This window comes from Mastigoproctus giganteus, chromosome 10, assembly GCF_048544385.1.
Source record: "Mastigoproctus giganteus isolate SK-2022 chromosome 10, ASM4854438v1, whole genome shotgun sequence".
NCBI classification, from domain to species: Eukaryota; Metazoa; Arthropoda; class Arachnida; order Uropygi; family Thelyphonidae; genus Mastigoproctus; species Mastigoproctus giganteus.
Genome location: NC_143584.1, coordinates 207,784,764 through 207,799,585, shown reverse-complemented (window position 1 = coordinate 207,799,585; position 14,822 = coordinate 207,784,764). Strand labels below are relative to the sequence as shown.

Sequence of the window (14,822 nt, the reverse complement as noted above, 5' to 3'; positions counted from 1 at the left end):
TGTCTCTACTCATTTTTTCAATTATATATAGAAATAGAGATAAATAGATATAATAAATATTAAAATAAGGGTGACTTAATGTGTAGAATGATAATCACTACTAGCTAATTAATATTTCAAAGATCGATTCTGCATTACTATGGATATGTAAAAGGAACAAATACCTGCGACCAGGGTGCTGTTGCCCAATGTGGGCATTCTTCCAATCCACACTTCTGAAATGTGGCAGGGTGTTCAAGACCGGCGTCTATACATAGCCTGCTATCCACCGTCTTGGAGATATTGTTAAGTCTTACCAGGCACTGAGTGGCACGTACCTGAAAAGATTATTGCGTCATTACAAACTATAAGAAAACAGCATCAAATTGAAAGATTTGGGAAGAGTTTGATGAAATCGGCATCTTCTGTGCAAGTTACGATTCAGTTTGTTTTTGTTATTGTAGATTTATGGATGATGTCCGATTTCAAATTGATTTAAGCCTAATTTCTGATGAGACAAAGTAGTAGCTTGTAAAAAAACATTATGACGAAATTGGGAATTCGCTTTAATAAGAGGGAGAAAATAATTTTAATTACACGAAATGGACTAATCGTCGATATTGGGTACTTCAAATATGCATTTAACTTGAAAAAAAAAACGATTTTTTCGTAGAACACAGTTTGGGAAACGCTGCAGTATACCATCCGAACGTTATTGGAAGTTAGTAGAGTCCATGCCGAAAGGAATCCCTATTGCGTTGCGGACAAAAGAGGATTCTGCACAATATTAAGTAGGTACTTAATAAAGTGCGCTTTGAGTGTGTATTCAAATAACGAATACCGAATATCTCAAATGCATTCTGATATTGACAATGTATTCTAAAAGACGAAAATTCACACAGTTTTAATGATAGAATTTGTTGCAGGGATCCGTTTTACAAAATCCATTTTACTTGTTGATTTATATAAATTAAGAAACGAATACTGCGAATGTTTAAAGCTTTCTTTATGTATAATGAGGGAGGAGTCAAGGAATTAAGAAATTGCGTTACAGCCAACAGCTCCTTAGAAGACAGCAAGATTGAGGAAACTATTTAAAAACCCTTAAAACTTGCTTCCAGTGATTGAACAGTAGTAGTAGCTGAAGAAAATCCCTTGTCTTGTTTCCAAGCTATGCAAGCTGAAGACCTTTGAACCCCGCCGGTGGCTACACTTCCGTGAAATGCCATAGTATTGCGCTATGAAGGTCTGCTACTTTTCCAATAGGAAACATTTTATCATTCCTTGAAATTAAACTCGAAACAGTTGCTGCCAAGCTATTCAGAAAGCCAGTTTTCATCGAGTGTACACGTGTGACTTCTTAATATGAATGCCTAGAAAGGATTCAAGCAATGAGCAGGGGATGAATAGAAAACTGTTTTTAATAGACCTGTACTAAAGGAATCCGAACACTAATGTTTAAAAGCCCTATCAATTGGACAAAATACGACCCATGGGCTTGGTAGAGCTCATTCCGATGCTTAGCTGTTATTAAACTCTTGGATTGACAAGTCAAAAATTTTAGTACACGAGGCACATGACACACATGTGCACTGTTAAAAAGAATAAAAATAATAATAAAATAAATAAATATTAAAATAAAATAATAATAATAGATAATATAAATGATAAATGATAATAAATATACAAATGATCGTGTACTTTACAATGTCATTCAAGATTTTAGCATTATAACAGATAACTTGGAACAGTATATCTTTAAATTGCAAACATATTTTGAAAATTACTGTGCTATAAATATTTAATGAGCAGTGTGATACATCACACTGCTCATGTAAGCATTATTGGCGATTGTTAAGGAATCTTATCCAAACCCTTCTGTTGTTGAATTTTACGCACATCAGCGACTTTAGGCCAAATTGCACTATTGTATATAAGTAAAAGTGTGTGTGCTCACGGGCGAATATTCATGTTGCGCGAGCTGGAAAATCCGAATTAACTTAAGGGGGAACCTAACTCCCTACTTCCGAAATCGATTAATTATAGCCCCGAATGAATAGACTTTTAAAAATTCCGCCAGTCACCAACAGAACTCGAACCGAGACCTCTCCTAACCAGTGGATAGACAAACAACTGGAGAAACCACTATATTGTCACGAAGGACCCAAACCCTTCTCTAAAACCAGACTACAACAGATTATGGGTCCTGTTGGCTCAAATGCTGGAGTTCGTGCAGATTTCGACCGTTTTGTCTCCGATACCTACCAAATCATCATCAGCCATTTTAAATCCACTGCAGGAAGAAGGCCTCTCCAGCAACTTTCCAGTTTCTTCTGTTTTTTTCAATGGTCATCCATTTACTGCCCACAACTTCGTGAATTTCATCTGTCCATCTCTGTTGTTGTCTTCCAGGTTTTCTTTTAGCTCCTCTTGGGTACCATTCTGTTGTTTTCTTAGTCCATGTCATCACGTCTTCGAGCTGTGTGTCCTGCCGGAACTCCATTTCAGTTCTTTAGTTTTGATAAGAAAGTCCTTTATTTGTGTTTGCTGCCTAATTCACGTGTTCGCTTCTTATCTAACAGTCTGATTCCTAATATAATTATTTCCATTCTTCGCTGTGTAGTTTTTAGCTTCTCTTTTTTGGTATCAGCTAAGAGAAGCTGATGCCAAATACTGCACAATTAAAAATATATATATAATCCTCGCTAAGATGACTACTATCGGCTTCCAAGGAATGCTACAAGGAACCCCCCTAAAGGAATGATAACAAAGTCCTCAAACTGGCATTACTGGAGCTGGCCTTGTATTCATGATTGATTTCGGTCCGAAGAGGGTTGTGTGGTTTGTGAATGGTTTTTCATCCGGCAACCAGGAAAATTGACCACAGAATACACGCAATTTACAGACACAATATGCTGACGCCTCATAGCCTTTGTTGCCTTGGTGCTTAATGCACAAATGGCTGATCTGTTCATATTATTTGTTATCGTATGCTTTAATAAACTGAACTTGAGTTGGTCGAATTAAACAAATAACTATTCACTGATTAATAATGCTGACATTGTAATGTTATTTATTTGTTTTTTTTCTTAATATCACGATTGCAGTATGTAGTGGAGTGCCACTTGACTTCTAGCTTCTCCAATTTTAAGTTTTAGATTTCTCGTTTTAGATTTTACAATTTAAGTTAGGCGCTTAGTATATGAGATGACACTCCTATACCACCAGATGAGAATTAATTTCAAATGTTCATTATCTCGCTGTTGTAATGCACTTGCCAATTAAGAATATTGTACATTGAACAACGGCTATGATTGATCAGACTTCAGGTGATAGGTCAAGGTGGCTTTTCTAGTAACATGTGGTAACTGGGACATTTGCATTCTTATAGCACGCAAAGGAACTGCATAACAAGTAACTAAAAGACTAAACAAGATGATTAACATTATTTTTACCGGTTATTGACAGATCACGTACTGTATGTGACATTCACTCAACACGTCTGTATGCATGTAACTTTTTTATATAGAACACAGTTATTAATTTTGAACAGATTTTTATAATACGGGGTTGTTAAAATTAAAGTATTCCTATGTAGAGGGTATACAGAAAGACAAATGATACTGAAACTGAAGAATAGCGATGGTGTACTTATAAACAGCAGAGAAGGCATAATTCAAATAGCAGAAGACTACTATAGAGAATTATACAAGGAGCAGGGGAATGATGCCAGCAGTGGGGAAGATGGATTGCAAAGTAGCAACACATACGACATACCCAATATTCTTCCTGATGAGGTAGAACATGCATTGAAGAAAATGAAGAATCGGAAAGCCCCGGGGGAAGATGAAGTTACTGTAGAGTTATTAAAATTGGGAGGAAGAGACATAACACAAAAACTGGCAAGGCTCTTCACAAAGTGCATTAGAAAAGGTGTGACACCTAAGCAGTGGAATAATGCAATCATAGTTTTGCTGCATAAGAAAGGAGATAAATCAGAAATTGGAAATTATAGACCAATTAGCTTGCTATCCCACATCTACAAGTTGTTCACAAGGGTCATTACTAACAGATTAGAAAGAATACTTGATGAGAATCAACCGAAAGAGCAAGTTGGCTTTAGGACAGGATTCTCAACTATGGATCACCTTCATGTAATATCACAGCTAATGGAGAAAGCAAATGAATATAAAAACACCATTATGCCTGGCATTTGTGGATTATGAAAAGGCATTTGACTCCATACAGCATAAGGCAATGTTTCGGGCACTGGAAAGACAAGGCATTGATACCCCATATATTATGATTTTGAAGAAAATATATGAGAGTGCTACCTCCTTTATTAGACTAGACAAAGACAGTAGGAAATTTAAAATTGAGAAAGGAGTTCGACAAGGAGACACAATATCTCCGAAGCTGTTTACTGCTGCCCTTGAGGAAGCTTTCAGAAGATTAGACTGGTCGCAGAAAGGAGTCAATGTGAACGGAGAGTACCTAAACCATTTACGATTTGCAGATGACATTGTGGTCATTAGCCACGATCCCAACGAATTAGAGGAAAATCTTAATCAGTTATGCACAGCTAGTAAGGATTTTGGACTAAAGATGAATATGGCTAAAACAAAAGTAATGATGAACAAGTATGCCACAGAAAGGGAAATAATGATTGAAGGAGCAGTAATTGAAAAGGTGGAGTCATACTTATCTGGGACAAGTCATTAGCTGTAATAATGATAAATGGCTGGAAGTCAAGAGAAGAATAAATTTTGGATGGATAGCATTCAGGAAATATAGTCACATACTGAAGAGCAATATCCCAGTTTGTCTGAAACGTAAAATAATGAACCAATGTATACTCCCCACCATGACTTATGGAAGTGAAACTTGGGCACTCACCAAAAGAATGGAAGAGAAGCTGCGAACTACACAGCAAAGAATGGAACAAACTATATATTAGGAATCAGACTGTTAGATAAGAAGAGAAACACATGGATTAGGCAGCAAACTCAAGTAAAGGACATTCTTATCAAAACTAAAGAACTAAAATGGTCTTGGGCAGGACACATAGCTCGAAGACATGATGACAGATGGACTAAGAAAATAACAGAATGGTATCCAAGAGGAGCTAGAAGAAAACCTGGAAGACAAAGGCGGAGATGGATAGATGAAATTCATGAGTTTGTGGGTAGTAAATGGATGGCCAGTGCTCAAAACAGAAGGAACTGGAAACTTGCTGGAGAGGCCTTCATCCTGCAGTGGATTGAAAATAGCTGATGATGATGATGTAGAGGGCTCTGGAGCGAGTTCTAATGCTCGTACTGAAGAGAAATTTAGACAACATGTACTATAAAGAATGCGCTGGCCATTTATTTGAAAAAAAAAAAAAAAAAAAAATTAGTTACAAAATTTGTCACTGTATGGCGCGTAACTATCTTAGTTACGATTATTCAAATAACTTACGTTATTTGCATAATCGTAAGTTATTGCCACATCGCCACTACTCAACTTTACTGTACTATAAAAGCAAAGCAGTCTCTTCAAAATCATACAGTAGTTGTTTACTTGCACTACAGCAGGAAAAGGCGCTATTAGTGAAGCTCTACTATCAGAACAGCAACAATGCAGCTGCGGCTATCAGAGAATTCCGGCGTCAGAAGCGCATAAGGCTCACCTGGACCTATGACTGTTTGTGCTGTCCGCAAAATGATTGCGAAATTTGAATCGACAGGACATCTTGGTGTTCAACTAGATAGAGGTCGGAAACTAGTGGACTCCTGTCGTGTTGAAGATGTGGCTATGGCTGTCGTGAATTCATCAAGCAATCTCCATGTGGTAACTCAAGTGTGCCAGCTGTTTCTCGTGCAGTGGACATGCCGTAATGCACTGTAAGGCTAGTAATGCGTCAGGTGTTGCGGTACTATCCGTACAAGATGCACATGCTACAGCAGTTAAAGCATGGTGATGCAGATATTCGTTTCACATACGCACTTCAGTTTCTGGCGCGAATGACAGTGGATATCACTTGGCCATGGTACATCTTTTGGAGTGATGAAGCCCATTTCTGCTTAAATGAACAAGTTAATACGCATAACTGTCGCATTTGGGCAACAGAAAACCCTCGAGTTATCCAAGAGGTCCCGTTGCGTTCTCCAAAAGTGACAGTGTGTTGCGGATTTACGGCCACATTCATGATTGGGCCATATTTTTTTGAACAGGTAACACCGACTGGACCCCGAACCTGTTCAGTCACTGGACAGCGATATTATGAAATGTTGGCAAATTTCGCAATACCAGAGCTGCAACAACGTGGGTGCCTTCAGGATACCATATTCATGCGAGATGGTGCGCCACCCCACATCCACCGTTGTGTCCAAAGATTCAGAATAATCACCTGAGAGGGCATAAATTCAAATTGAGGAAAGACCGTTGTAGGATAGATGTGCGGAAGTTTGCCTTTAGCCAGCGGGTGGTTGAACAAACTTCCATCTGTCGTTGTAGAAGTTGATAGCTTAAATAGATTCAAGGCAGAACTAGACAAACATTTGGATCGAGTGGATGGATGAAATAAGGGCTTTTTTTTTTTCTTTTTTTTCGGCTGATGCTATATAAGCTTGCTTTCTTGCATCATGTGACTTTGCTAATGCTAATGCTAAGGCAACACTTTACAGACGAACGGATCATCAGCCGTTGTTTCCAGACATCTTGGCCACACCGATCACCGGACCTCACCCCATGCGACTTCTGGTTGTGGGGTTTTTTTGAAGAACCAGATGTATCGGGAAGAATGTCAAACTCTGGCAGATCTGAAGGACAGCATTAGACGTCATGTGCTGGCTATTCCAGTTGAAATGTTACGTTCTGCTCTAGAAAATGCTGTTCTTCGAATGGAAACTGTTGTTGACCAAAATGGAGGACACATTGAACAATTATAGCGCTGTTCAAGTGATTTGTATTGCCACAGCGCCATATAGTGACAAATTTTGTAACTAATTTTTTTTCTAATAAATGGTGAGCACATTCTTTATTGTACCTGTTGTCCAAATTTCTCTTCAGTACGAGCCTTAGAACTCGCTCCAGAGCCCTAGCCCTCTACATAGGGATACTTTTATTTTAATAACCCTGTACTTTATACGTGTTTTCCTGATAGAAATTGTGCGTTAATGATATTTTACATTTTTATTTTTTGATTTTGTTTTCAAAAAAAAAAAAAAGTTTGGTAAACGCTGGTATACTGCACCGTGCATAGAAAATGGCGTCTTATATTTTCCAACAGAGTAAATAACAATGGTTCTCGAATGTCGGATGGCCCTTTCGATGTTAACCACACTGTATGGGACTGAGATCTGATGGTCGTAGGGACGATTGAAGAAGAGACAAGTCCCAATTTTGATCCTAGGACCACTCCGAGATGATGGTATGCATGTTGTCATAGTTGACTATCCTTTATGGAAATAACTTTCACCTGAGGTATAGGTGCGATGCAATTAATTAGAAGGGACACAAGAATATTTGCTGTTGCAATCGAGGCAGCGTTGGTGAGTTAAAAAACTGCTAGTTTGGGTGGGATAGTCTAGAAGTCTTTGACTAAGAACGAACATATTAATAGTTTAACGACAGCCATATGCAGAAGTGAAATTGATTCTCTCTCTCTCTCTCTCTCTCTGCTTCTACTAGAACATACAGCAACCTGAAAAGCAAGATGCTGGGGATTACAAAGACTGCTGGGAATTCTCATAAGACAAGCAAATATGTGGACTGCGTTAGGGTTACTAAGACTAAAACCAGGTACAGGTGTTGCCTGTACACTAATGCTAGGCCCTCTTGCGTAGCACAGTTGGTAAATCGCCGTCCTCCCCCACACCAGGTGGAAAATACCTAAGTTCGAGTCCTGACGCGAGGAATTTTTATGGGTATTTTTCACAACATAGCTGAGTTAGTCGGTCTCAGGCGAGGGTAGCATAGTTTTTCTCCCAGAAACTCTGGTTTTTCGTCCAGCAAACAGAAAATCGACCTCAGAACACACGCAATTTACAGACAATGTATATAGAGCAATATAGCCTTAGTCGCTGATGCTCCTACAACAAGCACAACTAATGCTAGGGATGTAGAAAAGAAATTTGAAGAATGTGAAGTATTGTAGAAGTCGTCATCAGGGAGTAGGAATCTGCTATAGGCCAGTTGACTGTGTTGAGTATAATGAACAACTACACAGACAAATAGAATGGGTCAATAAATCAGAATATCTTATAATAGGGGACATGAACTTTTCAGATATTTGGCTGGAACTCGTGGGTCAGTCACTCACACAATAGAAAATTTCTGACTTTATTGGATGACTGCTTTCTACAATAGCGTATTAGAGAGACAACAAAAGAAAGCAAAACTCTTGATCTGATTATCAGCAGTGATTTTTCATGCATTAAAAATCTACAGATAAAGGAACTACTACGTGATAGTGATCATACCATATTGATGTGGGGTCTACGTAAAGATATAACTATTGTCAAGGGTAAAGGGAAGGCATTTTGGAATTCGTAAAGATAACTACAAATAGTCAGACAATTTTTTAAATTATTTTCACTGAGGTACACTGATGCTGTTACCAGCTGCTAATTCTAAATGGGAAGCCTCCAGGGAAGAAATCGTAGAAGCTGCTAGAGATACTGTTCAAAGTTTAGTCCTAAATAGATGTCAGATGAACTGATGAGACTGGTGGCTGAGACAAAAAATTCATGGGATGTTTTATATATGGGTTTTATATAATATAAAAACACAGTAATATAAACTAATATGCACTCTAGTCACTAAGATGATTAGACAGGCCAAGATAGATTGTCAGAAGTCTTTGACTGAGGATGCAAATAAAAGTAGCAAAGGATTCTTTTATTATGTTAACAATAGGAGGAAAGGGATGATCGGAATTGGTGTACTAGAGAAGAATAGATGAGAATTGATGATCCTGTTCAGGTTGTTAAACTAAATGGATAAATAATTTGCACTGCATTCACGCACGAAGTTTAGGCATAATTATGAGAGCATCCTTGGATTCCGGGAGACTGGAGATGTGGAAATGAGTAGCATTTCGAGGGTACAGCTCTAAAACGGTGTTCGCAGGCCGGCCGCTAGTTAGTACACCGGACTGAACCTATTGGTAACTCTCTAGGAAGCTTCCGGATCAGCTAGTGTATAATCTTGCTACCTCTACTCTGCCAGATAGTGACTAGAGGGAGTCCGAGTAGTGTGTATGCGGGGAGCATTGTTGAGGCCACGTTATGTCAAGGATCTGGGTATATTCTTACCACATGTACGCCATATCCAAAAATTTCATTACTTCATACAGCATGTCCCACCCACTTTTTCTTACTATTGAATACACCATGAATTGTCAAAATAATAGAGCAAGCTTATCAGGCGCGCGGGTGCATAAGTACACGTGCCTTGAGTGACCGGGGTTCAAGCCCGTGACTACTGAATACGGTGCTGTTTCTTGTATTCTGTCTATTTGTGAACTCCTCTGACCGTTTGGTCGTCCCGGAGTATAAACAGAAAATTTATTTATTTTATTTTATCTGCGAAAAGATCTAAACCTCCCAAGGACTTCCTAATTCATTTCACAAATATACGTGGTCTCAATTCTAATCTCAATGATGTCCATTTCCACTTGCAGTCTTCCAAACCCCATGTACTTTTTCTGACTGAATCTCAGTTATCAGTTGATTCAACTACTGCTCACCTCAGATGTCCAAATTATTTGCTGTATGATTCCTTTCGACTCAAAGGTGGTACTTGTGCATATGTCCGTTCTGATATTCCCTGTCAGAGACTTGGCAATTTGGAATCTCCTCTCTTTGATCTTCTCTGGCTTAAAATCTCTCTACCTCATTGTGTAAAATTCATCTGTTGTCTCTACCGTTCTCCCAACTCCACTAATCACTTGGAGCTCTTTGACTTCCTCTCTTTGCAACTTGACTTTCTCCAGTACAACTTTCCTAACAGTGAGGTAATTTTCCTTGGTGATTTTAACGTTCACAACTCCAGCTGGCTTCCATTTTCTAGTCACACCGACCCAGCAGGTCGAGATGCTGAGGCTTTTGCAATTACTAATGACCTAGCACAGATTGTTCATTTACCTACAAGAATACCGGACAATCCTAATCATACAGCCAATACGCTTGATCTTTTTCTCACAAACAACCCTTCTAAGTACAACGTTGAAGTGAGAGGTCCTTTAGGCACTTCAGATCACAACTTGGTGATTGTCTCTTCTCCAATGGAACCTTTATCTCATGGCTATTCCCAACCACGTGTTGTTTGGCATTACAAGAATGCAAAATGGGATGACCTGCGAGACTTCTTTTCTTCTTTTCCTTGGTCAGATTACTGTTTCAAAACTTCTGATGTCAACGTTTGCTCAGATCGTGTCAGTGAAATTATTCTTGCAGGAATGGAATCCCTTATCCCACACTCTACTTTAAAATCTCGTCCTTTATCTAAACCTTGGTTTTCCAATAAATGTGCTAAGGCTGTCCAAGAGAAGAATGTTTCATATCGTAATTGGCTTGTTTCTAATTCTTCAGTTTCATTTTCTGCCTACACCAAAGCTCGCAACAGTTGTAAAGCAGTTATTAATCAGTCCAAACTAGAGTTTGAACAGGCTAAGAGTAGGAAACTTGCTTCTTGCCCTAATGGTAGCCGAGCATTCTGGTCTCTTGCCAAAGCTATTGGCCGCAACTTTTGCCCATCTTTGCTCCCACCTCTCTCCAAACCAGATGGTTCTGTTGCCACTTCAGCCAAGGATAAAGCTGACCTGCTAGCATCCCATTTTTCTTCGAGCTCATGTATTAATGATCTTGGTAAAACACCTCCCACCATTCCTAACACGCTCCATTCAATGCCTCCTGTGGTCTTCCGTCAAAAGGATATCAGAAGGATTTTGATGAATCTTGATGCTAAGAAAGCTCCAGGTCCTGATGGTATTTCTCCACTTGTTCTCAAAACCTGTGCTCCTGAACTTACTCCTATTCTTTGCCACCTTTTTTCACTTTCTTATTTCAAAGGTGTTTTTCCTTCTGCTTGGAAATTTGCTCAAAGCCAGCCAGTTCCTAAAAAGGGTGACAAATCCCTCCCATCCAATTATCGTCCCATTGCAATTACTTCTACTCTTTCTAAAGTAATGGAGAAATCAATTAACCGCCAACTCTTAAACTACCTAGAAACCTTCCGTCTGATCAACGATCGCCAGTATGGATTCCGTCAGTGTCGATCCACTGGTGATATTCTGGCTTATGTTACCCATTTATGGACTAATTCAATGGAAAGGTTCGGTGAAACACAAGTAGTTGCTCTTGACATCTCAAAGGCTTTTGATCGTGTTTGGCATAAAGGTCTTCTAAACAAGCTTCCATCTTATGGTTTGCTAACTGTTTTTAGTAATTGGTTATCCAGTTTTCTCACTGATCGCTCACTGAGGGTGATGGTAGATGGCTCTCTGTCTTCTAACTTCTCCACTAATGCCGGTGTCCCCCAAGGTTTAGTTCTTTCCCCCACTCTTTTCCTCTTGTATATCAATGACCTTCTTCCATTGACTGGAAATCCTATCCATAGTTTTGCCGATGATAGCACATTGCATTCAACTTTCCATTTTGAGAAACCTTGTCCAGCTCAATCAGCTTCAAGTTCTCGAAAATCTGCTGCCAATTCCTTAAATGCCGATCTTCAGGTAATTCTCCAGTGGGGCAAAGACAACTTAGTTGATTTCAACCCTTCTAAAACTCAATCTTGTCTTATATCTCGCAAAAAGGATTCTTCTGCTCCTATGCTTATCTTTAGTGACACTCCGATTTCTAGGCAAAATGATATATCTCTTTTGGGGATTACCCTGACTTCTAATCTCTCTTGGCACAAGCACATTACAAATATTGCTTCCTCTGCATCTAAAAAACTTGGTTTTCTCTTTCGCTCTCGGCGTTACTTTTCTCCCAAACAGCTGCTCACTCTGTATAAATCGCAAATCCGCCCTGCCATGGAATATTGTTCCCACATCTGGGGTGGTGCCCCCAAAACTTCCCTCAGGCTTCTTGATTCCATACAGAAGAGGGCAGTTAGGTTAATTAATGATTCATCTCTAACAGAGTCTCTCCACTCGCTTTCTCATAGACGCACTGTTTCTGCTGCATGCCTCTTCTACAGATACTTCCATGGGCACTGTTCTTCTGAATTGGCTTCTATAATTCCCGCTCTCTCTTTCAAAACAGTCTGAACACGTGCCGCCACCAGCCAACATCCATTTACTGTCCAACTTCAAACCCACAGAACCAACTTTTCATCTTCCTCATTTATTCATTCAACTGCCGTTTTCTGGAACAACCTTCCTTCATACGTATTTCCTGAAAATTACAATCTACAGAAGTTCAAGTCCAATATCAACAAATATCTTCTTTCGTCTTCTCAACCTCCAACCCAAGCACGGTACTAAGTACTATAGGTTATAATACCTCTCGTGTTTGGGGTTCTCATAAAAAAAAAATAAAAAATAAAGAGGGATCAAAGATCTAAGTGAGTAATTACAGACCTGCAATCTTTACTTCTGTTTCAGGGAAACTAATGAAGTCACTGGTCAAATGAATAATGTAGATTGATCTTGACAGGTAAACAGTTATATGGTTATTAGAGCACGTATCTGTTAAGATCTTGTTTGGCAATCTGATTAGCTACTATGACTTAGGAAGTTGACACAAAAAATAATATTGACAGCATACACTTGGAATGGAAAGCTTTTGATACTGTTTCACATGAAAGACTGCTGTACAAATTGGAGCATTGTAGCATTAGGGTTAGCATTGTAGCATTAGTTACTGCAATTGATAAGAAGACGACAGTAGTTATTAATGGGTACTGCGTTTCTTGGACTAATTTTATTAGTGGAGTCCCGCAAGGCTCAGTTCTGGGAACACGTGTTGTTTTCAATATTTATTATCGATATTTATGAAGGCAAATCAAGTTTAATATCTAAGTTTTATGATTATACAAAGGTAAGAACGTGGTTAATGATAGGAATCAGAATATTCTACCAGAAAGACAAGGAGAAATTAGGTGGAAGAGCTGAGAAGTCGCAATTGAAGTCTAACATTGACAAATGCAAGGTACTGCAGATGGATTAACAGTAATCCCAGAATAACATACTCGTACCAACTGTGTAGTACACAACACTGAGAATAGTGGAGAATGACAAAGATCTGGGGGCAGTTGTGCATGGGTGGATGTGAAGTTCTATGAGCAGTGTAAACAGGCTGCCAGGACAGCTCATGGAGTTTTGTCAATGATATACAGGAATTTTGCCAGCAACAGGGATAAGGAGGTGATTATTTCGTTATATACAGAAATGGACAGACCACATTTTGAATATTGCATACAATTCTGGAAGCTTCATTTTAGGAGGGGTGTGGATCTCTTAGACCGGGCACAGAGAAGAGTAACAAAAATAATCAAGTATACAAAAGGGTACTCTTACCAAGAAAGACTTCAGTTTTTCAAATGCGGCACATGGAAACTAGGCACTTACGAGGAGAGTCGATTGAAATGCTCAAGGCTTTAAATTTATCCAGTAAACTAAATGCTGATGACATCCATCCTCTTTCTCGATGCCTCATATAAGGGGTCAGTTTCTGTTTTTAACGTGAACAGGTTTTTTTTTTTTTTTTCAAAACTTGATTTCTTTATAACCTGATAAATATATACAATTACCGTAGTCAAAATGTTTTACGAATCACAATTTTTATTTTAATTTCATCCTAAAATAAGAAAGATAACAAAATAAAAACTATACAGGCAGTCCTCGTGCTTAAGACACAATTGGTTCCTGAAAATCGCTTCTTGAGTCGAATCTTTGTAATTGTAATTTGAAATTCTTTCAAAGATTATGTAATTCTTTCCATAAGAGCGATATTAAAAGGGTGGGATACGTTTCCATTCCAGTGGCCGACTAGCTTTTTACAGACTAGTGTAAAGATAGCCTCTCGTCTGTCTTAGAATGCTCAGTTACATCAATTTCTGTAACCACTTATAGTATAGTTTGTTTCTTAAAACCAAGAACATCTCTGGTTTCTGAATTTCTCTATCAGCCATTTTTAAGAGACAAATACATTAAACAAATTCAAATAGTATGCAGTTTTTCCAAAATCACATTAGCATCGCAGCATGGATTAAAAAGTAGTGAACCGTCAAAATAACCTTTTAGTAATAATCTTTTTCAATAGATTTAGCCCAGTGGCCGCGAAATTTGAATTACGCATATACATGTGTTAATACGTTTTTTCAAATAAATATAAATATATAATAATCGAGACAAGAAGCTATTTTATATATTGTCTGGCAGGCTGGCCGACTATCATAAGTGTGGGGTGCAGTGGCGGTCCGCACAGGCGCACGAGGCGCGCGCCTGGGGCCTCTTAAATAGAGGGGGCCTCAAATCTCAGGTCTCAAAAAAAAAATGTTTCATTTTTAATTTTTACACTCATAACTATTACCGTTACTGAATAAAACTATAATTTAATATGAGAAGTTAGTAAACACTTAATCGAATATCCCTACATATTATATGAAATATCTATGCGAACTAAGTGAATCTGAAGTAGAATACGTATTATCATTAATGCTTAGTTGTGCCATTTTTTCATTTAAACATTAGTTAAAATATGTATGAAAGAATTGCGCAACCAAAATGATTAAAACTGCAACACCAAATCTAGAGCGCGTGCTATAGTAAAAACGTGCGAGTAGAATGTAGTGGTACTGAAAATATTTAGAGGGGGGGCCCTCAAAATTGAATTGTGCCTGGGGCCTCT

The 14,822-nt window shown here is 38.6% G+C and overlaps 1 protein-coding gene across 2 annotated transcripts in view; it reads right to left on the bottom strand.

Annotated features, from left to right (window-relative positions):
• The window catches only part of nolo (ADAMTS-like no long nerve cord), a 192,637-nt gene that overhangs the window by 33,180 nt on the left and 144,635 nt on the right, over nucleotides 1-14,822 (bottom strand). For both annotated transcript variants that reach the window (XM_090383741.1, XM_090383742.1), the window contains exon 16: nucleotides 165-317. In XM_090383741.1, coding sequence (XP_090239867.1) covers nucleotides 165-317 — 153 coding nt within the window. The remainder of the gene's footprint in view (nucleotides 1-164; nucleotides 318-14,822) is intronic.